We start from the raw sequence: 22,999 nt of genomic DNA, 5'->3' as shown, positions 1-22,999 counted from the left end.
ATTGTGAGAGGCGTGGGCATTACTTTGGTCCTAACCATTTCACAATAAGAGCCTTTAATATCTTAAATATTTTTACTGTTTGTAATTAAAATATTGGATAAAACAGAATTATTTGCTGAAAGCAAGGTCAGTAATTGTGAGATGTGTGTGCTTAAGGCTTTAGAAGAAATTGCCCCTCTGCAGAGAAATAGAAAATTAGTCTTTATAGTTTTAAGAAACTTTGTGTCATTAAGAAGACAAGCTGACTCTGGAATCTGGGATGCCTGAGCATGTATAGCTGTAGTGTTTTTGTGTTTCTCGAGGCATGCTCTTGAATGGTTAAGGAAGTTGGCTAGGTTTGCATTTTTCCATTCTTTGTTCTCCTGTGCCTTTTCTTCTTCCCTATTCTCTTACTTAGCAGCTTCTGTGGAATAGACAAAATGTGATCATTTATATATTTTTTCAGTTCTTCTTACTTCCTGCGCTTAATCGATTTGAGCAAACAGGATAGGACTCTCTAAGATGAAGTTAGCAGAATAATAATTACAGCATTGGGGAAGTAAAGCCTTTAGAAGTGTTAGATAGGGTAAGGAAAATGTAAATTCATTTCCTGCATTCAGGATTTTTTGAGAGTTCACATGATGTGTGGTCCTGCAGATAACAGAAGAAAAAGTAAGTTAGTCGATTTTAACATATAAGAGCACTGGGAAACATTCTGTCAAACCTGCCTTTGGGGAGATGTTCCTTTTGAATGTGACAATAACACAACAAATGTAGATACAGCAAGATGACTGGGGATGAAAGTGCAGGGTAATATGGAAAGCTGACAGTGTAAAACGAAAAAGATGTATCTCTGATTTGTTGAGGAGACACTGTAAACAATCTTGAAGATTTTTCCCAGTGATAAGAGCAAATAGTCCAGATTAACAAAAGATTTTGCAAAGTAGGAAGTATGGTATTACATCTCATTAATCTATGTTTGCTCCCTTGGGAACCTTGGGCGAATGGGATAAGCTATAACAGGCTTCCCTTGCAGCTCTTGTTTGTGTGGAGTTTGTACAGGTCAAGAGAAGAGATGTGATTTCTGCTCAGGGAAAAGATTCCCCTGTGAATCTGTGAAGGGCTTGGACACTCTGAGGTACCTGGTATGACTCACTAAGTAAAGGGATTTAATTTGGGATTTGGGATTTATTTACTCACAACACATATTCATGATCCATCCTATTTTGTTTCTCCCTGCTAAGATTGGCCAAACTACCTCTGTTCTGAATTTTTAATTGGGGTAACACTATCTTCACTCTGACATGTGAAATGGTTTAAATGAGACTGAAAGGCAAATTTGTCCTCTTGTTTCTCTTTAAATGTTCTGCAATAATTTTTCACTCTTGAAAATCCATTCTCATTGACTTTCTTAAACTGACTCTTTTGGGGGACAGAGCACTGCCAGTTTGTATTTGACATGGAAGATTGCTCTCCAGAGATTTGTTCCCACTGTGCTTTGCACTACTAATAGATGGGTAGCAGCAGCTAAAACTTCAGTGGACTAACAGCATTTCAATTGGATGTGTATGATCAGGGAAATATTCATTACCTGCAAGAAAGTAGTTGCTCTTTTTTTTTTTGTCCCTCAAGAATGGAGTGGATGTGTTGCCTGCATGGGTGGGAAACCCATAAAGACAGCATTGCTCTCACGAAGAAATGAGCTGAAATGTCTACACTTTAAACTTAATCATTCCAAGGATCTCTAACTAAAATCACCTGATAAAATACTTTTCCAGAATTATAATGGTGAGTGGCATTGTTCTTTTTTTGTTTTCCACCCTGCAACAATTCAAGACTAGTGCTAGAAGACTACATATATGCATATATTTTAAATTAAATTCAAAACTTAGGACAATGGAGATCCTAGCCCCAGAGAACTAAACCTCTATCCTGTAGGAATGTGAAATACCTAATAATAAATGCTCACAGAAATCCTGCATGTGAAAGAGAGCTGATTGTTTTGAAGTGTTTTCTTTGCTAGTAGGTGGCACAGAAAAGCCTGTTCATATAAGTAAGGAGACATGAAAAAAACATAGTTTTATCTAACTTTCTCAGTACAAGGGTGTTGTCTGTACTTCTCTGGATTTTTGGTAGTCCAAGTTCAAATACTTTAATGATGTCTCTCGTGATTCCTTTGGATAGGAAACTGAAAAGTTTCTTGGTATTTAGTTGCCTTGTCTTTTTCTTTTCTTGAGGCTCTGCCTCAAAGTTCAAGAAACTGATCTTCTGCTATTTTTGTAGCTGACTGTATATGTTTGTATTCCAATATTTTGATTTGGTAGCTGCAGTGTATTTAATCCTAATATGTTTCTTTAAATCAGTAATGTTATAATACCAAAACTAATGCAACTTATGAGAGTTACTGTACATAATACCCCTACTTTGTATATTCATAGCACTTCATTTTTATTATTGTAGTCTTTGCTGAGTGCACTATTTATCAGAGTTTATAAGGAATGAGCTTTGCTGATGCTATTAAATCACTCAAGCGTGCTAAATTATGGCACCAGAGCAGGTGCTATTGTCTGCAGTTCTTTTGGAAAGAAAGGAGAAACCCTCAAATGATCCTGGACATTTATACCTAAAGGAAACAATCCTTTATATTAATATAAAAAGATTGGTTTGTACTCAGTCAAGGGAATTCTTGGCAGTCGGTTTAAACTTACATGTATATATAGCACACTGGAGCCTGCTAAGTACCTCTGTTTTCTTTATGGATGGAGCTTTGGTGCCAAGAGGTCTGCACCACATGCAAGCACAGATAGGCTTCTATCTGATGGATTGTCCCATAGTGAACCACATTGTATACAGGATGTTCAAACACGTATTGATTATGTGGTTCTGTAGTTTACAGCAGAATCATAACCTGATGCTTTTAAGTTCATATATGTAATCAATCTTCATGTGAAGGAACTCGGGACAAAAGAAGTATTTGATGCTATATATTAGACATTATATTAAATTACTTTAGATTAAATGTGTGTTGTATTTCTTTTTAACCTCATCACCATAACATTATTGTGTTATGAGTGTCATCTTTGTGTGGACTATGGACTAAAAGTATAATAAAGTTCAGAGTAGGTATAATGCTATTCTGGTTTTAGTACCAGGTCTTGTGGTCAGCTATAAGCAAAACCCTCAGAAAACAGAGATGTAATTTTTTTACAGGAGGTAGTTTTACATTTGTTATGTATCTGCAAAACTTTTCTGCAACACTGCATTAAAGAATAAGAGACTTGTACTTGAGGGGGAAAATTACCACATTGATTGGATTTTAGTCCATTGTGCAAATAAAATGGAAATACATGTGCTTATAGACTGACTTGCTTCTAGTACCATAATGCCAACATCCAATGATCATTTGCAAAATTAATTTGCAAAATTTGCCTCAACTGCAACTTCTAAATGTAGAAATGAATACAAAATTTACATTTGGTATTTGAGTGCCTTCTGTTAGCAATTTTTGCAAGTGATTATGTTAGCTTACAATGTTTGGCTGTATAAAAGATGATTTAGGCTGGTAATGTTTATTTGTAATTTGGGACAGGAGTACTTGAATGATTCTTTTGGAGCAACTTTCATGTTCAGAGGCTTTATTCACGTCTTGTGGATCTATGAAAAATATATAAATTTAAAATAAGACTATTTAATGATAATATGGTGATTTTGCTATTTACCCAAGCAGTTGTGTCTGCGTTCACTCTTTAACTCATATTTTCCAATTGTTCAAATTCCTTTTCCTCTCAATTCATTGTTAGTAGAATTTATATGTTGACTGTATGTTGTTATCCCTCATTATATAGAGTTTAAAAAAAATATTGCTTTGCTGTCACTCAACCATCTCCATTGCTGCAGTGTGTGTGGTGGCTTCTTTCTCAGAGAAAAAGAACGTGCTTGAAACTAACATTTTATTTGTCTGAAATTCAAAAGAATAGTGTACAATAGTATTTAAAAAACTCCACAAGCAGCTGGGGTTTAGCCTGTGGATGCATTTGGCCAGTAAGGCATGCAGAGAAGATCTGGGACAGATAATTATTTGTAGAGAGGCATACAGAGAGAGAGTGGCCTGAGCTTGGTTCCCAGATCTTTAGTGGAAGACCCTTCTTGTGAAAGGCAAGCTGAGGTGGGTGGGAGGTGGCCACAGCACACCAGTTTTGGGTGCAGTTGCCCGAGCACAGCAGGCCCATCGTTGTGTCCTCTGCCACTGGGTTACACAGCCTGCTTCAGACTGCTGCTGTAACCCTGCAGTGATGGTGCTCTGGGGCCCACGGGAAAAGGTAGTCTCATATGGAAAGGTGTGAAGTCACTGGCTGGGATGCTTGGTTGACTACTGTGGAGGTGGTATATGTAAACAAGAATTCCCATCAACAGCAGGGACTCTTCACCACTTTCCATCATTACAACAGGAAGTGCAAATTTACATTTAAGAACTAGTTTCATTTAAAAATAATTTTTCTAGGTGTACACAAGCTAATTTGCTGGAATACCCTGGGTCCCCAAGGACATTAATATCTTAAGCCCCCTTGGGACTTAACTTATTAATGTATTTCTGGGCTGTGCAGGTAGCATTTATTTTTAAAGTATCATTAACATTGTGTTCCTGCCATGATGCTTGCCATATCTTCTGTTGTTAGTTGCTATAATGAACAGTAATAGTATCAGTGACTGAAGATGATTGTGCTTTTAAAGGTATCAGGTTTCATTTTTTCTTTTTCTTCGCATTTACTTGCCTAAAACTTTCACAGTTAAGGAAAAAACAGCCATAAGACTAACAATATGTGGCCAATTTTGTTTCCTAGTTTCATTTTTAATATCTAAGTTACTGGATTTAGGTCACATGATTATGTTTCTAAAAGAAATGCTTGCAATCTAAACTTGGATTTGCCTCTAAAACAATTATACATATATATATAGAGAGATTGTATTTTAAATTGAAGTCTAGATTACTTGCACCAGCTTAAGTGCTTACACTTTTAATCTTGTAAAAAGACTGAGCATAAATTGTCTTTGCTAGGTGGTGCACATGAGGGTCTCCAGCACTTGGGTCCTTATGGCAATATCCCAAACATCGTGGCTGAGCTGACAGGAGATAACGTACCAAAGGATTTCAGTGAAGATCAAGGATATCCTGACCCTCCAAATCCCTGCCCTATTGGAAAAACAGGTAATTCAGCTGTAGCCTTTGTACCTCTGTCTTCACTGTACATTTTCCTGTCTTTCAGCACTGTACAGCCCATGATCAGAAATGAGGGATTTTTCATTCTCTACCCTTGGAGAGGAACTGTTGAGAAACTGGGTGTTTCAATGTTTCAACTGAGCTTTTTGAATTTTTTTTTAATTAATATGTGCACCTCCTCTATTGTTGTATGATGCTGGAGAAAGTCATGTGGAAGAAATCATCTTGACCTCAGAGGAGAAGATAGCGAGATTTATGAGAGCATCACGTTCCCGAGGGAGTTCATTTTTAAGATGGCCCCTGAAAAAAGTTATTCTGTACAGATGAGATTTACCCTTATTTTAGAGACTTTCACTGTGCCAAGAGGAATGAAACTGTCTGCCCTGATCTCCAACCCAGACCATGAGTCAATATTTAAGATACCTTGGCTCCAATCCATGTGTCTTTATAGCTCGCTGAGGGCACATCTGTGCCAAGAAGCAGAGAGCTCTGTGGATGTGCCCCGAGGCACTGTGTGCAGGCTGGCCCTGGCAGAGGGGCAGCATGGCCAGGGGTGCCAGGGACACAGAGAGTGTCCCCAGGCTGCAGCCACACAGAGCCCAGCCCTGCGGGGCCGCGGCTCAGGGTCGCTAACGCAGCCCTGCGTGCGCGCGATAGACACGCAGCCTGAGAGAACGGATCTCCTTCCTGCTCTTTGAGCCAAGGAATGACTTCCAGTACTGAGAGCAGTAGTAAAACACCCATTGGCTGCCTTGGGAGCTGGACTCTATTTTTCTCTCATTTTTTATTTGTGAGCTAAGAGATCCTTTCAAAATGTTTTCTGTTTAGTCTTCTTTTATGTTATTTGGATAATGCAGAACAGTTGTCTGTATTCTTATTTAAAAATATTCTGACTACCTTAGAATTAATCAAAAAATAATATTTGTTATAAAAAGGTTTGTGGAGTCTTTTTGCATTTCATTCAAAAATTTGACAAAATTTCAGGTAGTCCTCCCTTACTGTTTTCTATTGCAGCCCATTTGGTGATGATGCTTTCATCTTTTCTGAAATAATACCTCATCTTCCAATTTGCTCACTATAGCTGTTGTCTGATAAGCTGCAAATGATGGGTTTAGATTTTCTCACAAACACAAGCACACACACAGATTTTCTATCTTCCTTGCTTGCACATTAGACTTCTGGTCATGATCAGATAAATAAATTGAAAACATGGCATCCAGGGAAATGCCTTTGAAAATCCCTTCAATTTTTCTTTCTTAGGTGAAATAAAAGTTGTTAGCTAGGCTAATACAGTCAGATCTGAACATGGGAAATTTGCAGGGAAGTTCTGCCTGCTCAGATAAATGGCTCTGTCAGAGGTATGCTGTGAGTGAAGATAGTATCAGCTAGGATTAGGGTAAAATGTTTTTCGGAGCCTTAAATGGAAATTCAAGTGGTGACTGTATTATGCATACAAATTACCAGAGGCCTTCCTCAATCAGGTCTGTGGATTTGCTTAATGGAAAACAATTTTTCCAGTCACTGTCTACATATGCACATTCCACAGCAGGAATACATAAGCCTGGAGCACTTGAGCTGAAGACTTCTGGATTAGCAGTCATAGAGGACACCCATGTGTCCAGCTGCCCTTTGTGTTTTCTACCAAAAGACACAAATGCTCTGAGGTCTACCACACTTCTGTTGTCACCTGTTTCTCTCTTGATACAACCTTGTCCCTGCTGAGACTGAAATGATTTCTAAATGTTTTAATAGTTTCTGAGTTACTTAGATATGAAGAGTTTTCCCGTTTTCTATTGGCATTTTTATTTTTTCCCGGTCCCAATGAGAAGAGAGAAAGCTGGTTCTGTTGAACTCAGAATAACCTCCTCAGGTCATTGAATCAACTCAGTTTTAAGTTTTTACTGTTTCCCACATCTGAGGGAAGAAGATAATCCATCTGCAAATCTTTTTACATGATGACACACAAGGACAGAGGGGAAGTCTACAGGTGTGTGCTCTGGAGTGCCTGTGCTCTGGCAGATGCAGCTGTTTGAGTGCCCAGCATCATGCCCTGGCTGGTAGGATCTCCTCGGGTATGTCTGCAAGGAACTTGGACTGCAAGCTCCCCATGCTGGCAAAGCAGTGGGAGCTCCAGGAGCAGACTCTATCCAAAAAGCTACTCTGACCTCAAGTTGCTGAAACTTCGTTTAAGCTAAAGATGACTTATTTTGGTAAAAAGACTTTTAAGTTGATTTTAAAAAGGATATCTTGATGTCACACTGTCTACAAAACCATCCCTTGTGGTTAAAGGAGGTTTCTGGACCAATTGGATTAGTTACCAACCTACAGAAATGCTTTCATCATAGAACTTCTGCTACATAGCATTTTTGAGATCTTATGATGCAGAAATGGTTTTCAGCCATTTTGAATAAAGTGCAAACCAGAAGTGGAGCTCCAGGAGGAGCTACTCAGTGAAAGAAATTCTGTCTTTGCTCACAGCACTGCTAAACCATGACCTCCAAAAGTACTGCCTTGACCATTTCTAAAACTACTTGTGAGCATTTAAAAAAGAAAATAATATCCCTTTTGAATCAGAACAGGATTCAGTTCTAGGTAAAATCAAGTGCAATAATTTAAAGAAAAACATAAAGGAGGGAAAGAGCATGGAAAAGAAATTCCTTCAGTTGTCATTAAGTTGTGAGGATTTGGGGTTTTTTAAAAATAAATACATTCTGAAAAATTTGTTTCAAGAGAAAAAAGAACCTGGTATTTTCTAGTCTTCGAGATCTTTATGTTTTTTTAAATTGCATTTAAGAAGTTTGCTGATTAATGTGGCATATACTGTGTGTTTCAAAGCTACTAAGCACTCAGTGCTTTCTTTTGCAGTTGATGATGGGTGTCTAGAAAACACCCCAGACACAGCAGAGTTCAGCAGGGAATACCAACTGCACCAGCACCTTTTTGATCCAGAGCATGACTATCCCAACAGGGGCAAGTGGGTGAGTACATGCTTCTTGCTTATTTTTGTTGCATGTGGAACTGGATATTGTCTGCTGTGTGGGGCACTATGAAACCATGAGGACAGTATTGTTCCTAATGCTGGAAAAACTATCACCCTAAGGGAGACTTGTCGAAAAAGGTGGACTTGCCCTGTAAAACAGAAATAGTGCTTGTGATTGATGGACACCTGAGAAAAACAGAAAGTAGAAATCCTTGTTCTGTTACCTGTCCCAAAACATGTCAGCTTGATAAATGCAAAAAAAACCACATTTCAAACTACAGTGAGCATGTAGCCAGAATTAGTGCAGATATTAATATCTCAAAACATAAGATGTCCCTGATTGTGAAAGAATTTCCAGGTTCAGTGACTATTCGCTGTTCAGCTACATATATAAAAAATAGGAAGAAAATACAGATAAACAGAGTTCAGCAGCTCAAATCACCTTAAAAAATCTAGGCTCAGACCCCTTGCTTTAAGGAATCCTCCCCACCTTAAGGATTTTGGAGGACTTGGTGCTGCTTCTTCCTCTAGTCAGGTTATGAGCTGCATTATATTGAAAAACCTATTTGACACATCACATATAATGAACACAGTGAGCTACACTAAGGGCAAAAATCTTGCTCTGAGCATACAAGGACTTTAATAACTGCAGCTAGGCTATTTCTGCAGGCTAGAGTCTCCAAAGAAAGCTCTGCCACTTAATCTTGGATTACATCAGTTAAAATGTCCAATCCCAAATCCATTTTCAGGCGCCAGGAAAACAATAACAATGATCATAATTTATGCTTGTAGAGCAAATAATGAAATCTCATTTTACATTGTTATAACACTTCACTTAAGATTGCACTAAACCAGTGCTCTGCAAGCATATATCGATAAATGGACATGCTTGGCAGTCTCTTCTCCTGACGTAATTTTGAGACAATGATTTGTCTTCGTAATCAAACCAGTGTAAGATTTATAGTCTTAATTACTTATGCAAGTGCTAAATTTCTGGAGAGAATCATGCCAAAAATCCAGATTCTGGAAACTTGTTGAATTCTAAGTAATTACCATCAAAAATTTTCATTTAAAAAACACCAGATGGTGAACTTTCTTTTTTATGCCAGATAAGGCTGTTAGTTTTCTTACTATTCATGAGTACTTCGCTTTCATAATACCATTCTGAATACTACAAAAGCACTTCTGTAAATCTTTGGCCTATAGCAATATTTCAGAATAAAACAATACGTACTGTGTTGTCATCAGCAACATGTATCCTTAATAAATGATAGTAAATCATTAGTGAATCCTGAGCCTTTTTGTAGCTCCATCCATCACTGCTAACTCAGGAGAAAAAGCTGCTCATGTATGGATTAAAACACTCTCCAGTACTAAACAGTAATCAGATCTAGTTGCTAGATCTTAGCCAACTCCAGGTCCTTTTAATTAGAGATGAAACAGCTGGTCATGTGCATGAGCAAATGTTCTGCCCAGATCCAGGAGAATAGCCCTGATCATCTCCTACTTGCATATTACTACATGATAAAAAGATAAATACAGTGGTATCTTTTAGTGGCTGGGTTGGTTACTTTTAATTCTCAGGGAAAATCAGGTAAGTTCTCTGAAAAATAGCTGTTTGAGACCTTATGAAGCAGAGCTGAAGGAGATCAGATCTTTTAGGGCATTCACTGTTGTCTGCATTAAGTTGTAAATGACCAACACAGATGGCTGTGGGCTGCCCATGGGTAACTGTGTGCATCCTCATCCTCCAGCTGTCCCCAGCATCTAAAATTCCCCAGCCTTTTCTCACCACTGTGTGGGTGAGGAAGCGTTACAGATCCCAGTGACTTGTCCGTTCCAGGAGCCAACATGCATTCCTCAGTGTAACCACAGAAAAACCCAAATTACATTAGCAGGTCAGAAAAAAAAAGGACCTGCTCATCCTGCTGGGACAGAAACAGGTTGGTTGGCTTGTTTTGGTGACAGACATCATCACAGCAAAGCTGTGGGGCCTCTGCAGTATCCTGTGAATAAGAGACACGTTTTGTAAGGGTCAAGCAAGTCTAGAAGCTGGCTCATGCAGCAAAGTGTAGAGTTATGTAGATGCTAAATATTAAGTGTAAATGTTGCTAATACATCTGCAGGTACAAACATATAAATCATAATAAAGATATACTGGGTTAGGAGTGGGAAGAAGGGTGAAGAATTTTTCTGTCTTTGGGACAACTTCCCATATATCAATATGCTGACCAGTCAGAAGTCTCAGGAACAGACTCTGTTTATAAAGTGAAGTCCACAGCTTATGCTCTCCTCCCCTCTCATGTGTGGAAAACATAGAGGGGACAGTGGAAACAGTAGGATGAGTGACTTTTGGAGTTTTCTATCCCTGTGTACAGCTATAGTTTCTAAGATGTCAGAGTTTTTTCCCCGGTTCAGACTTTTTCCTTATAGGACACAGACACTTTCTGAGTGTGCCTTTCTTGCATCTTGCAGATTGGCTCTTTAGATGGCTTGAAGAAGTGTTGGCATCCAGAAACACTTGCACTAAAATAATTTACAGTGTACAATTTACAATCAAATCTAAAATCCACTTACATATTTTCTTGGTTGAAAGCACTTTAACTTCTGATTTTTTTCCTCCCAGATTCCAACCTGTAGTAGTCTAATCCAAGTGGCCAAGAGGATGCAAAGGAAACTCCAGGAGGGAGGGAAAAGTAGAAAATCACATGCAGAAATGTCTCTACATGAGGTGTACCTTTAACTGAGGAGACTCTGTGCCTTCATTCCTAAGAACCTCTCAGTGAAGGATGAACACTTCCCGGGCAGATTTTGGTGGCTAATGAGGTCAGGCCATTACGCAGTGGAACATACTTTCAGGATTGCTATTATCATACAAATATGTGGAGCTCATGCTCCACAACCATATTTGCTTTGTACTCCACATAATGCTACAGTAGTACTTAGGGCCTTAAAACATTCTCAGACAGACTAAACAAAATATGGTTTCCTTGAGAAGGAACAGTTCAATTGTAAGGAAGTTTTCAGAATGACAGAAATGCTAGCTCCAGTAGTCCATGAAATTCTTTTTATTTCAGGAACACCCTTTCTCCTCTCGTGGAAGTATAAGGTCAAATGCTTTACAAAGAGAAGCTTTGATGGTACTTTGTTTCCTAAGGAGAATAATTCATGCATACTTGAGTTTCTTTAAGATGTTAAATTTAAGTTTTCCTGAAGTGAGTTCACATAAATGACTAGCAAAGAATGTCCCTCTTGGCCAGCTTCATCTCTGTTCCCTTTTGGAGCAGCTCAGACAAAATAACTGGGGTTGGACGAGAGATAGGCCTTGTGAATTCGAGGTTTAATGAACACAAGAAGTACAAAACAGACAATTTTGGCAGATTTCATTGTAACACTTGAAAATGTTTGTTTTTTCTCATATCAAGGCTGCAGAGAGAGCTAGAAGTGTTTGGTGAATTTGTCTCGTGCTAGAGTTACACTTTCTATTTATATAATCAATGTTAGGTCAGTTGTTTATAGCAGAATTAATGGGCTTGTTTATACAGTCTTCTGCTTTTATACATGTGATTCTTCTCTCCTTCCATTTTCAGGTTAGGGCTTGGTTTTGATTTTCTTCATAACACAGGATTGAAACAAAATGTGTTGAACATGTGTGTGTTATTCCAGACTTTATTAGAATTCACTACTTATAAGAAATACAACAATATGTGGATGCACTTATGTAAACTATGGTCAGAGGGGGTTTTTTGTGTTGGTTTGTTTTTCTTTTTTCTTTTGTCATCATCATAACTTTCTCTTCTGCCAAGATGTTTCTGGCAGTTTTTAAAAGGTTTGCCATTAAAAATGTTATAGACCAAATGGTTTTTAGAAACTTCATTGAGGGCACTACTTAAACAAAGGAAGAGTTGGCGCTGAACTCCTTTCAGCAGAGCTTTGCACTGGGAAGTGTTGATATCTGGAAGGGAATAAGCAAAGACAACAAAACAGTAGGAATGATGCCTATTTCTGTTTTTAAAAGGAATTAGAAAATCCCTTGTAAAGCAAGTATTTTTTGCTCCTGTTCTTGTGTCACCTCAAATGTATAAAAGACACACCCGAGGCAGCACTCCTGCTTCCTCTCTCTCACATTCTTATTTTAATTTTTGCTTCTGCTTTTCCTTAAAAAATCAAAAAGTATATATCTATTTATACCACGTATCACATGATGGGGAACATCCAGACTATACAGCACGTACTTGAAGCACTTATTTCCTGAACACGGGGGATAAAATAGTGGAAAAATACTGGCTTTAAAATTGTTGATAAGGCTGTGACTGCTCCTGAAGAACTGCAAATATTAGTAGGAATACACAAATACTTACTTGTGGCTTATTTCTCCCATAAAACTACACACTCCTCTAGACTTGATAATATTTGATTGCAGAAATAGTATTTTAAAAGAAGAGTGTAATGGATTTGATGGCTGTGTTGTTTTTTTTTTTCCCCTTCCAGAGCAAGAGTTTACTCTTTGAGAAAATCAATGGTGGTCCAAAAAGAAGAAAGAGGGTAACTATCGGAATATTTCATAGTCCCTATATAATCTAGAGACCTAATGAAAATTAAAACCATGTTGTTGAAATTAGGAGATAGTCTAATGCATTTGTATTATACTTCAGATTATGTATAAAGTCAGGTACTCTCTGTGATAAACTACTATAGCCAGCTTCAGGACTGAGTACTGGGTACAAGATTTATTTCTCAAAATAGCCTCTTTCAGAAGATACACTTAAGTGTAGAACATTATCAAACTTACATTATCTGTCTTTTAAAATTGATTTTATTTGCTTACAACCATTTAAAATTATTTAAATATCTCTAAAACAGAATTTGAAAATTCCTACTAAAAATATTAGTAAATTTAATTACCACTACCCACCCATGTGTGTGAATATGTTTTTGTGTGTAAGTAACACTAAAAGTTTACCTCAGATGAAACTCCTATCCCTGTGTCCCACTTGTTTAAAAGACAAAGATGAAAGGGTTCTTAATATTCTTCTCCTGTAATAAGAAAGGCAACACACAGAGAGATTCTGCACAGTCTGCCTCATTACTCTCTCTTTTTTGGTAGTGTCAGCCTTTCTTTTATTAAAATTAAAAAAAAATCACTTTCAGGAAGAGTCAACATCTTTAGCTGTGCTGATGATGTATTATTTTTACAAAAAGGAAAAGTCTAACTCTCTGCCAGAAAGTAGCTTTTCAAAATATGATAGCACAGTTGATATTGTAAATGAAGTAAATATAATTTAAAATAACAAGCATAAATGAAGATGATTTATTTATTAACTCTCAAACTTTAAGTCTTTGCTAGAAAGGGAGAAGATGAGTTGATTTCTTCCCGATTCAGACATCAATGGCAATTGACACTTCAACCATAAGTTGAAGATCTGACCTGAGCTTAGTATCTGCTTCATGCTTACATTTGATTTTTGAGTTTCTTAGTTGAAAAGTAAAAACGGGTAGGCACCCCTTTTTTTTAAGGTAGTTTTTAAGTAAGTAGAATTTACTCTGGAAATAGTTTAGCAGAATATTTACTAATAGCTAGAACAGCATGTTAAAGTGGAATTCATGCAACATATACATGAGGGGACAAAAGAAAAAAAGGACATTTTCTTTCTGTGAGCTGACTGACATAACTGGATACAAAAGAAGTACTGGCTGGAGACACTTGACAGTCCTGTGGCCAGGGGTAGCCCAGAATTTTGAAGGTGAATTGCTTTACAGCAGACTTATTTTCCTAGCATCAACATGCCACTTAATGCTAAATTCATTGGAATTTAAATTATTTTAGGGTAATACTGTAATGATTACTAATGCTTTAATGAACAACAAAAATTTCTACTTTATCAGCAGAAGAGTAAACTAGAACTCTGTCAGTGGCAGAGTGTGTTTTCCTAGAAATCAAAAAAGCCCACTGCATTCCCCTCCTGCCTTTTGTGCTCCCTGCCACTTCTCCATGCCTTTCTGCCCAGACACAGTTTTGGGATCTGGCAACGGATTGATTTTTTTACATCTTTGCATCCCCATCTGAGGTAAAACAAGTGCTGTGTAACAGTGTAGGTGGTAACCCTGCTGTGTCTGTCCAGGGACACAGTGACCCAGTCACAGAGGTGCTGCTGGTGTCTAGAAAAGTGCATGTGAGCAAGTGTGCATATTCGTGTGTCTGTATCGCATTTGTGTCTCTGTGTGTGCCTCTGGAAGCACACCTGAGCGTGCACACACAGCCAGCGTGCAGAGCAGAGGGCTGTGCCCACCACCTGCTGCTGTGCTGCCTCCTCTGCAGCACTTGCACTGCAAGGAGGTGTACAGTGACATCTCATTTTAATTCTCCCCTTTTTTACAATTCTGTGCTTGCAGGCAGCCCTGTCCAGAAGTGTCAGGACCACTTCTGTGATCACTAAGTTGCCACGGGCTCAGAGCTGTGTGCAGAGGTGCTTGGGAACTTGCATTACTTTGAATTCTGCACAGCTGCATGGGATTGAACATATTTTAGTCAAATCAGCTAAAGTATTTTGCATTATATTTTGTGTTTTCTGTTGTCGGTTAAGATGGATTCAAAATTTTATGTAGTCTCATTCTCTTCTACTTTATTTCAAAAAGTAGCAAGCAAGTAGCATTCCAAAAAAGGACCAATTAATCTTCCCAGGAATCTTCAAATAATTCCTGGAATTTTATGCAACAGTTGAATTTCACTAAATTAACATTAAACAGAACTTCTTTAAACAAACACAAACAAGCAATTTACATACATCTTATTTCTAACAATTTAAACCATTGGAGTTAGTTTATTTTCAAAGATTTTTCCACATTCATTTCTGGTTCTTAATATTTCTATGTTTTCACTTGCAGCAGGCAAAACACCCAAAACCCAACAGAAGGAAGCAAAAGGGCTGCTCTGTGCTATGACTAAGTATTAATGATAGCTTCCACAAATCTGGAGAAACCCAAGGGCTTAAACTTGAAGATAGATAAACCCCAAATGTTTTCCAGAGATTTGACAAATGCTTGGGATAGCTGAAAATAAATATTTCATGCCCATTTTGAATGCCTTTTTTTTTCTTCTTTTTTTTTTTTTTTTTTTACTCTGAAGTTTTGGTGAAAGAAGCACAGAAATATTTCAAGAAAAGTAATTTCTGTGACACAGTCAGCCTGACAAGAATCAGGAGATACTGGAAAATTTGCATTCCTCTGAAGTTTGTCCTTAGGCAAAGAGTTTTTATTAGCATCAAAAACCTTCATGCTAGAATTTTTGATTTTAGCTGTGTGAAGGAGACAATATACACTTGAATTTTGCTTACACTGACACTGTGATAGGCCAGAAAGCAGGTGTAAATGATACTTAATACTGAATGCTTGCCACTTGCAAATACGTTTTATTCCATTGGTACAGATAAAATTCAAGCCCAGGCTGTCTACATTACTCCATCTATGTTCTCCAAGCAGTTTTGAGACAGGATCTGTTCATCTTCAGCCTCACATTGTGCTGCTTGCATGGTGCAAAGTGAAGTTAAACCCTCTCCAGGAATCTTCTTTCCAGCATTCCCTTTTTCTGGCAGTGCTGTGAGAGCCATTTTCTATGCCAAACCCTTGTTTGGCTCTGCTTCTTTGCCAGCAGATTTTTATCTCAGCATCAAGAGAGGAAGCAAGGAGGGGTTTCCTGGAGAGGAGACAGGCTGAACAAGAGGCTTTGGTCAAAATGGTATTGTGGTCTCTAGTTTGTACCCCAGCACAATGTCCATCAGGGGATAGTGATTTGAGCCAAAGCTTGCCTGTACTTCTCTAACAAGTTCTGTCCTGCCTCAAGAATTAGGGAGATAGCCCAGCAGAGAAGCAGCAGCAATTCTGAAGAAAGGAGGAGTGGAGCAAAAAGACAGTGTTTAATTCAGATCGTTCTATATTCCTGATAGTCCTCCTTCACATGTGTTTGTTTCAGTGGATTGAATTAAATTCTTGCACAAAAAATAATTATTAGATACAAAACACTGATTGACTTTTAGATTTAATCCCTGGAAGCAGTTTTTTCCCAAGGCTGTAAATATCTGACAGATAAGAAATACATAAACGTGTTTACTAATCCTAGTTATCTTTTATCTGTTTCCCTGTTTCTAATAAGTTTAAATAATTTTAAACTTTTTCAGAGTGTGAACCCGTATCTGCAAGGACAGCGACTGGATAATGTTGTAGCAAAGAAGTCTGTTCCACAATTTTCAGATGAAGACAAAGGTCCTAAATAAGTACAATAAAAATGAAAGATAAAAACTCATGCCATCCTCTTCGAGACCATGATATTGCTTATATATAATCATCTATTAAAATCCTTGTGAATGGCAGCATGCTTGTTATTTATATAATTGTAGATGAAAACCAGCTGTATTTATAACAGCATGTTCTCCTAGATGATAAAAGTATGGTTCTGCTTTTTGTTAAGTTATGGTAAAAGGACATTTCTGTTGTTTTCATTTTAGTCATGGAGCAAACTTTAAAAATGTTAGTCATTTTGATAGCTAATGTGAAGTAAATGGTCTTAATGAGAAGCTTGTAAATAGGAAGATGAAAAAAAAATGCCAAGTCTGACTCCAACATTTAATCTTAAATGTTACTATGTTTGACACATGAAAATTACAGTTTTATGTTTTGTTCGCAAATATTGTTACTTAGCAAAGACAAAGTATTTATTTTACACAGAGAATTTTGGCTTTTGGTCCATTTTAATAAACATTTAAGCAATCTACAAGATTTGCAAAGTGACATTTTCCAAAATATTTCAGAGGCTCATTTGTCTCTGTTATTGCTGTGCAAATGTAAAAATTAAAGAACTGCTTTTTGACTGTATTCACTGGAATATTTTTTCTGTTAGTTTTAATCATTCCATGCCCAGAGCTTTCCTGAACACTTGTGAACATCTTCCCTTGTCAATGGAACTGTTATGTGAAAATTAATCAGTCCTGCTGTTCTTTGTCTCAGTAACTGCAGCATTTGTGCATTATAGTGTTGTTAAATTAAAAGTAAAGATGGAGACATTTGTCTGTGTTAATAAGGTTGTGTCAGCAACCTCCAAATCTAAATCCAGGATATGAAGGTTATTACAGTTGATCTTCTGAAAAAATATGTTCCTCTAATAACACTGGTAGCTGTCATTGCTCTTGAAGTTTTTCTGGGAAGCTTAAATTGCCTTCTTGCCCCTAGGATATCAAAGGACTTTATATTCCAGGCTTCTCCCTTTCTTAAAGATGAGAATACACCTGAATATTTCAAGCCATGTGAATGGACCACTGGAATTATGGAAAACAGCATTAGCTTATAGCTAATATTACAAATCTGTAGGGGAAAAAAAAAGTAGTTTCCCATCCTGTAGAAAGACACAATAAAATAATGATGGTCTCTTAGAAAAAAAGTAAAAAACAGATAAGAAATTAAGGTTCCTAGCTACATAAAATTGAATTTAACAGGATGGCACAGATGTGACTGTTAATGGCATTTGCTTTTTCAGTCTCACCACTTAGTAATTTGTAGTAAATTATTTATGTAGAGAACTGGCTCTCTCATGCCATTTATGAGTGGATTGCAAAATTCTAATATTTTGGAATGGACTATCATGTCCTTCATCATATTTCCCTTTCCAAAAAAAATCTTGAAGAGAAAACTGAATAGTATGTTATGAAGTGGGATTTATACTCACACATGACACAAAAATGAGGAATTTCTATGAATCACAGAGTGCCCTTGGCTTCCAGAGGCTGGAACAGGATGGGAGCAGTCTAGCTGTTCATGTGACAGAACTTGCATTCTCTGTGTCTTGAGCTAACTCTTTTTATCTGCACTCCTGCTTAGTCTTCACACAGGTGTTGACAACTGCAAAGCTACAAAGATTGCTCTAAAACCGACAAAGAGTCTTTATATATCGTGGCATAAATCTGGCATTAAAACCTGCTGATGCCCAGTGGCCCAGAGTGTGAGCAATGGTCATTCCTCCCATCTAACCCTGCTGCCAGCCACTGCTCTAGCTACAAGGCTTCCAGGCAGCTGGAGGCTAGACTGCCATTCCTAAGAGACTGGTGATTCTTTAGATCCTTGACTGTTCCACCAATACTTCTAGAGTAATCTGAGATACATTCTGTCCTTATAGCTCCAGTAAAATCCATTTGAATCACAAAAATGAAACAACCATGCTGGCGATTTATTTCATTTTTTAAGCCCTTACTAAGGACAAGTGCTTAGTTAAAGGGGTGTACAGTAAATAGTGGGCTTGGGATGGAAAAAGAGACATTGCTTGCCTAATAGTATCAGTAATCCCACATGTAATTTTGTGAAGCTCTCCAGGTCACTCCAGCCTGTGTGGGGATGTGAAATCCAACACTGCAAACTGGCCAGAACAGGGATACCTGTCAGACTGCATGCGGCCAGGGAAGCTGCCCTCCTGTGTATGATAGATCTGCACAGTGCAGGCAAAGGAAAAATAGCACAGTTCAGACCTGCTTTTTTCCTTAAATGCAAGCAAATTTTTTTTTTTTTTTTAAAATCTTTACACTGCACAAAACAATGATGTGTCTTACAGGAACTGTCTGCTGGAACAAGTCAAGTGTGTGGTGGTGAGCAGCTGTCTGCTGAGTTCATCAGGCAGCTTGAGTGTTTCACCAGGAAGACTCAGCAGTACTATTGTGAAATGTTAATAAAATATAGCTATTGCACCATGATAATGAGATTCATTATTCTAATTTCTGTTTCATGGTAGAGCTGTCTTTCATACTGGGATTAGCTAGACCGTATTGATTAAAATAAAAAAAAAGTAAAAGCAAGGAAAAATCCTTGTCCCTCCTACTGTACCAACAACAGTCCAAACATGTACACATAGTTTTTTAAACAGAATAATCACAGTGCTGGTCTCAAAATCAATGAACAAAGGTACCAACTATCCCTCCTCACTCAGAGTTCACCAAACCAATATTTACAAGAATGTAGAAATTCAAGAAACTATATAGTAGCTGCACAGGCATAATTGTCCTTTTACCTTTATGATGCATGTGAATTAAGGAGCATGTATATCGATAGTGTTGTTTAGAATTTCCATCAAATTAAAACCTTTTAGAGTATTTTAAAATTTGCAAGTGTGTTAATTATCTCTAACACATTAGAGACACAATGTGCTTGAAGGAAGCTATACAAAATAAAGTGTATTGCCCTGAAACATTGGTTTTGTCTGGTAAAGAAATATTTATGACTCTAGTTTAAAAAAAGCAATGTGTAACTGAGGGGAGTATCTGATTTGTGACACAAAACTTACTCTGGGGGTGCATGTGCATACACACACACTAATACACTTTTTAAAACACAGTACAGTCTAATAATAAACTCATTAGTAAAGACTATAAAGATGTTAACCCACAGAATAAAATAATATACAAATTATTGTTGAATTGCTAAGGAGGGGAAATAGTGATATGCTTCTAATTGCTGTCACATTTGCATTCACCAAATGCAATAAAACCATGCAGCTATCTATGCAGCAACTCAGGAGCCACCCGGAGAAGCTGGGTGCCAGTTCACAGTTCCCAGAGTCCCGAGAGTCACTTAGAGGATTGCAAGTAAAGTTGACCTGAAGCTTATTTTATCAAAATGTGACAAAGCCTATCTTATCTGTTAGACAGGGGAAGGGCACAGGCAGAAAGATGACAACCAAGTCAATTGGGTTTTTGGCTTTGTTGCCAGCAAAGTAACACTCAAGCTCCTTTGTTTCCAAATGTCAGTACTTGGGGAAGAAGACAAGTAGCTTTTTCACCATTAAGAGGAGACTTCAAATCAGGCCTCTAAACAGTAGCTCTATGGAAGTGTTGAAAAGGCTTTGTTTTAATTTTCATGGTGTTCAAGAAACCAATTTTTGAACATTTAAATTTTTTTTGAAAAAGCCCATAACAACATCAACCCAAAACAAACTTGGAATCTTCTGGCCTGTTTGGTGGTAAGCTCACTAAACCAGTTCTCACCTCACCTCATCTGTAATGCTCTGTCACTTGTAATATGATAGAATTTTTATGCAATTACTTTTTTTTTTTTATGCAAATAGACAATGCCTGGATCTGTAGGACGAAGACATTAAAGACAACTTTTCAGTTTTTTGAAGTCAGACACTCAGATTTATGGAAGGAGAAGGGCAAGGTGGGGAGATTCAGAGAATGCTACCACTATCCCATGAACATTTAAGATGTCCAAGGAAAGGACAAAGGACAAATGATCCACAAAGGAGATGAATATGTTCACTATTTTATTAGCCAAGTGTCACTATCTGTAGGATTTAACATAGCTCTCCATCCAGGCCAGAAGCTATCAAGGCTGTCAGGGAGAGGACATTATCTGCAATTTTGAGACACCTGAATCCAGCATTTCAGGCTAATGGAACTGACAGTAAGATAGAATTCTATTTCTGTCATGTTTGATGCAAATAGGATGGCAATGTGACATGCTCTAAAGAAAAGACAGCCACAACAAAAACCCAACAGAACATGTTGACTCCAGTGCCATATGGATACATACACTTAAAAATTCAGTTTTGTTTGAAGGCATTCAATTACCTTCAATACTCTTTAAAAAGAATCATATTCAGGAATAATTTCAAAGAATAAGTACACTTTTTAAATAAAGAATTACTGTGTCCCTTAAAAGGTCTGCCAGTTTGTCATACCTAGGGTCAACAGCACATTCCAACCATGAGCAAAGAACAAGTTCCCTTGAAGGGCTCAACCACTGACAGTGACCTGCTTAAGTGCAAACTAAATAAAAACTAAAAACAATTGTAAGCAAAGGATGTGGAATTGTCATCATGAAGGTTCCTATCACTCATGAATGTGGCTGACTACCACAGGATTGAGAACTAAGCCAATACAAGAATACAAGAGAATGAAAAGGCCAAATAAACCATTTTCCAAGTCACGGTCTAGGTCTACCCTGCTCAAGCCTTTTGCTGTTAGGTGAAGAATGGCATTGAGCTCCAGTTCATCATCCCAGTTTACTATGAGAAGGAAATACGTAGTTTCAGTTGTCATGTTTGCTTTATTTATGATGATGACTGCTTTGCTGTGATTACATGAATCCTGATGGTTGGGAGAGCTGCTAAGCATGTGTTCAACACATGGGAGCATAACAAACATTAAAGACGAGTGTCATGGCAGTAGAATTATCAACTGGAACTAAAAGAGCTTTCAAAAGTCCCATTTTATTAATGAGATCTGTATTTGTATGTGGAGCAGAGGTAGAGATGGTGATAATTGAGAATGATTTCGGACTTTAAAGAATAGGTAGACCTGAATCACCTCTTTTTAATTTTGTTCCAAAGCACACGGAATGCAGTTCCAAATGTAATGCATGGCTGTCTTTCACAATTAATCACCATTTCTTCATCCTACTGTTTTCTCCAAGAAGAAGAGTGGTGGGAGTCAGTGGCTAAATTTCATGGTAAACTGAGTGAGGCAAAGGAGGAAGCACAGAAAAAAATAATACGCTACTTGTTACTAGTCTCAAACTTTCCCTCCTTCCCTAACCAGTGTTGTTTAGCTTAAACAACAGTGTTCAGCTTTTAGTGTTTAGCTTTTTGTACATTAAATGTATGAAAACTGACTCCTTTTACTCCAGATCTTTGCTCTGAACCTGAACCACCATACAACAATGTTACTTTCCTGGGAACCACTAAAGATCTCCATTACAGATGACAGGGATTTTTGGGTCTGGGAATATTTGCTGGATGAGAGAAGGTGCCTATGGCTTTGATGCTGAATTCAGACATCTTTTAACTAATTCTTTATTTTGAGAAACAAAACAAAACAAAACAAAAAAACAAAAACCAAAACCCAAACCCTAGAAGTTCTTTCAGTGCAATATCCATATTCTAATGCCCCAAAGTTCTCTAAAAGTGTCTGAAATTCAAGTGGGATAGCCTGTATAGGGAAATGAGGTTCTGATTCCTCAGCTCAACAGAGAACACCTTTCTACACTGGAAATATAAAATATCACACTGTGACATTTTATATTTCTAAATGGACAAAACAGACTGATGAAAGAGCAGGTTAGATCATCCAGAGAAGCACTCATAATTCACCATTGGTTATTTTTTCCCTTTCTTAAACAATGCTGCAAACAGTGACTAAGAGAATTGCAAAATTTTGATTCCAACGAGTAGTGCAATGGCTGTAAGATTTATGGGCCTGAAAGCTGTTACAGCAATCAAAGAAACCAATTTTAATGCTGCATAAACCATTGACTAAATTAAGAAAAAAAAAAAAAAAAAAGTAAATTCTTTAGAAGTCATTGATAAAACAGATAAGCATGGCTGTCACAGCTCATGTGTAGACCCTGGCTATTGGTTGAGTTCCCAAACCCTAAGACTGAGCTGCCACAGGACCCTGTGCAGCCATGGGTAATGTAGGTGTGCACAGTTAAAAAAAGCAGAAAAGTATGTCCTGCTTCTGATTCTTCATAGCTTCATCCTGCTAATCCCACAGTGTCTCCAGCTTTGCTGCAGCCTCTATGGTGGTTACTGCTCTGAAGTTATGGTGTCCTGGAAGATTTCTTTTCAGGGACTCTCCTGAGTGCAAAGTTATCCAGCAGGCAAGCAATATGTGCCATAATGACATACATTTCTTTCAGTTAAAAATACAACAATTAGTAGTTGAGGCTATTTTCTGCTGTGTTTTTACATTCTCAGCAGCAAACTATAATCCTTTAAAAGAACAAGAACTATCCAGAAAGCTGAAAATAAGGCCTTCATTAACCTATCCTAAATTATCAGCTGCTTGTAA

At 37.6% G+C, this 22,999-nt stretch overlaps 1 protein-coding gene across 5 annotated transcripts in view; it reads left to right on the top strand.

Moving 5' to 3' along the window:
- SCG5 (secretogranin V) overlaps positions 1-18,720 on the top strand; it is a 28,604-nt gene extending 9,884 nt beyond the window's left edge. For all 5 annotated transcript variants that reach the window (XM_086894999.1, XM_086895001.1, XM_086895000.1 and 2 more), the window contains 4 exons: positions 5,036-5,185; positions 8,063-8,175; positions 12,669-12,722; positions 16,352-18,720. In XM_086894999.1, coding sequence (XP_086751125.1) covers positions 5,036-5,185; positions 8,063-8,175; positions 12,669-12,722; positions 16,352-16,447 — 413 coding nt within the window. In that variant the 3' untranslated portion in view covers positions 16,448-18,720. The remainder of the gene's footprint in view (positions 1-5,035; positions 5,186-8,062; positions 8,176-12,668; positions 12,723-16,351) is intronic.
- The last annotated feature ends 4,279 nt before the right edge of the window (positions 18,721-22,999 follow it).

The sequence above is a fragment of the Cyanistes caeruleus genome, chromosome 6, assembly GCF_971803275.1.
Source record: "Cyanistes caeruleus chromosome 6, bCyaCae1.hap1.1, whole genome shotgun sequence".
NCBI classification, from domain to species: Eukaryota; Metazoa; Chordata; class Aves; order Passeriformes; family Paridae; genus Cyanistes; species Cyanistes caeruleus.
The sequence above is the reverse complement of the archived record's forward strand: the minus strand, read 5'-3'. Positions and strand labels throughout refer to the sequence as shown.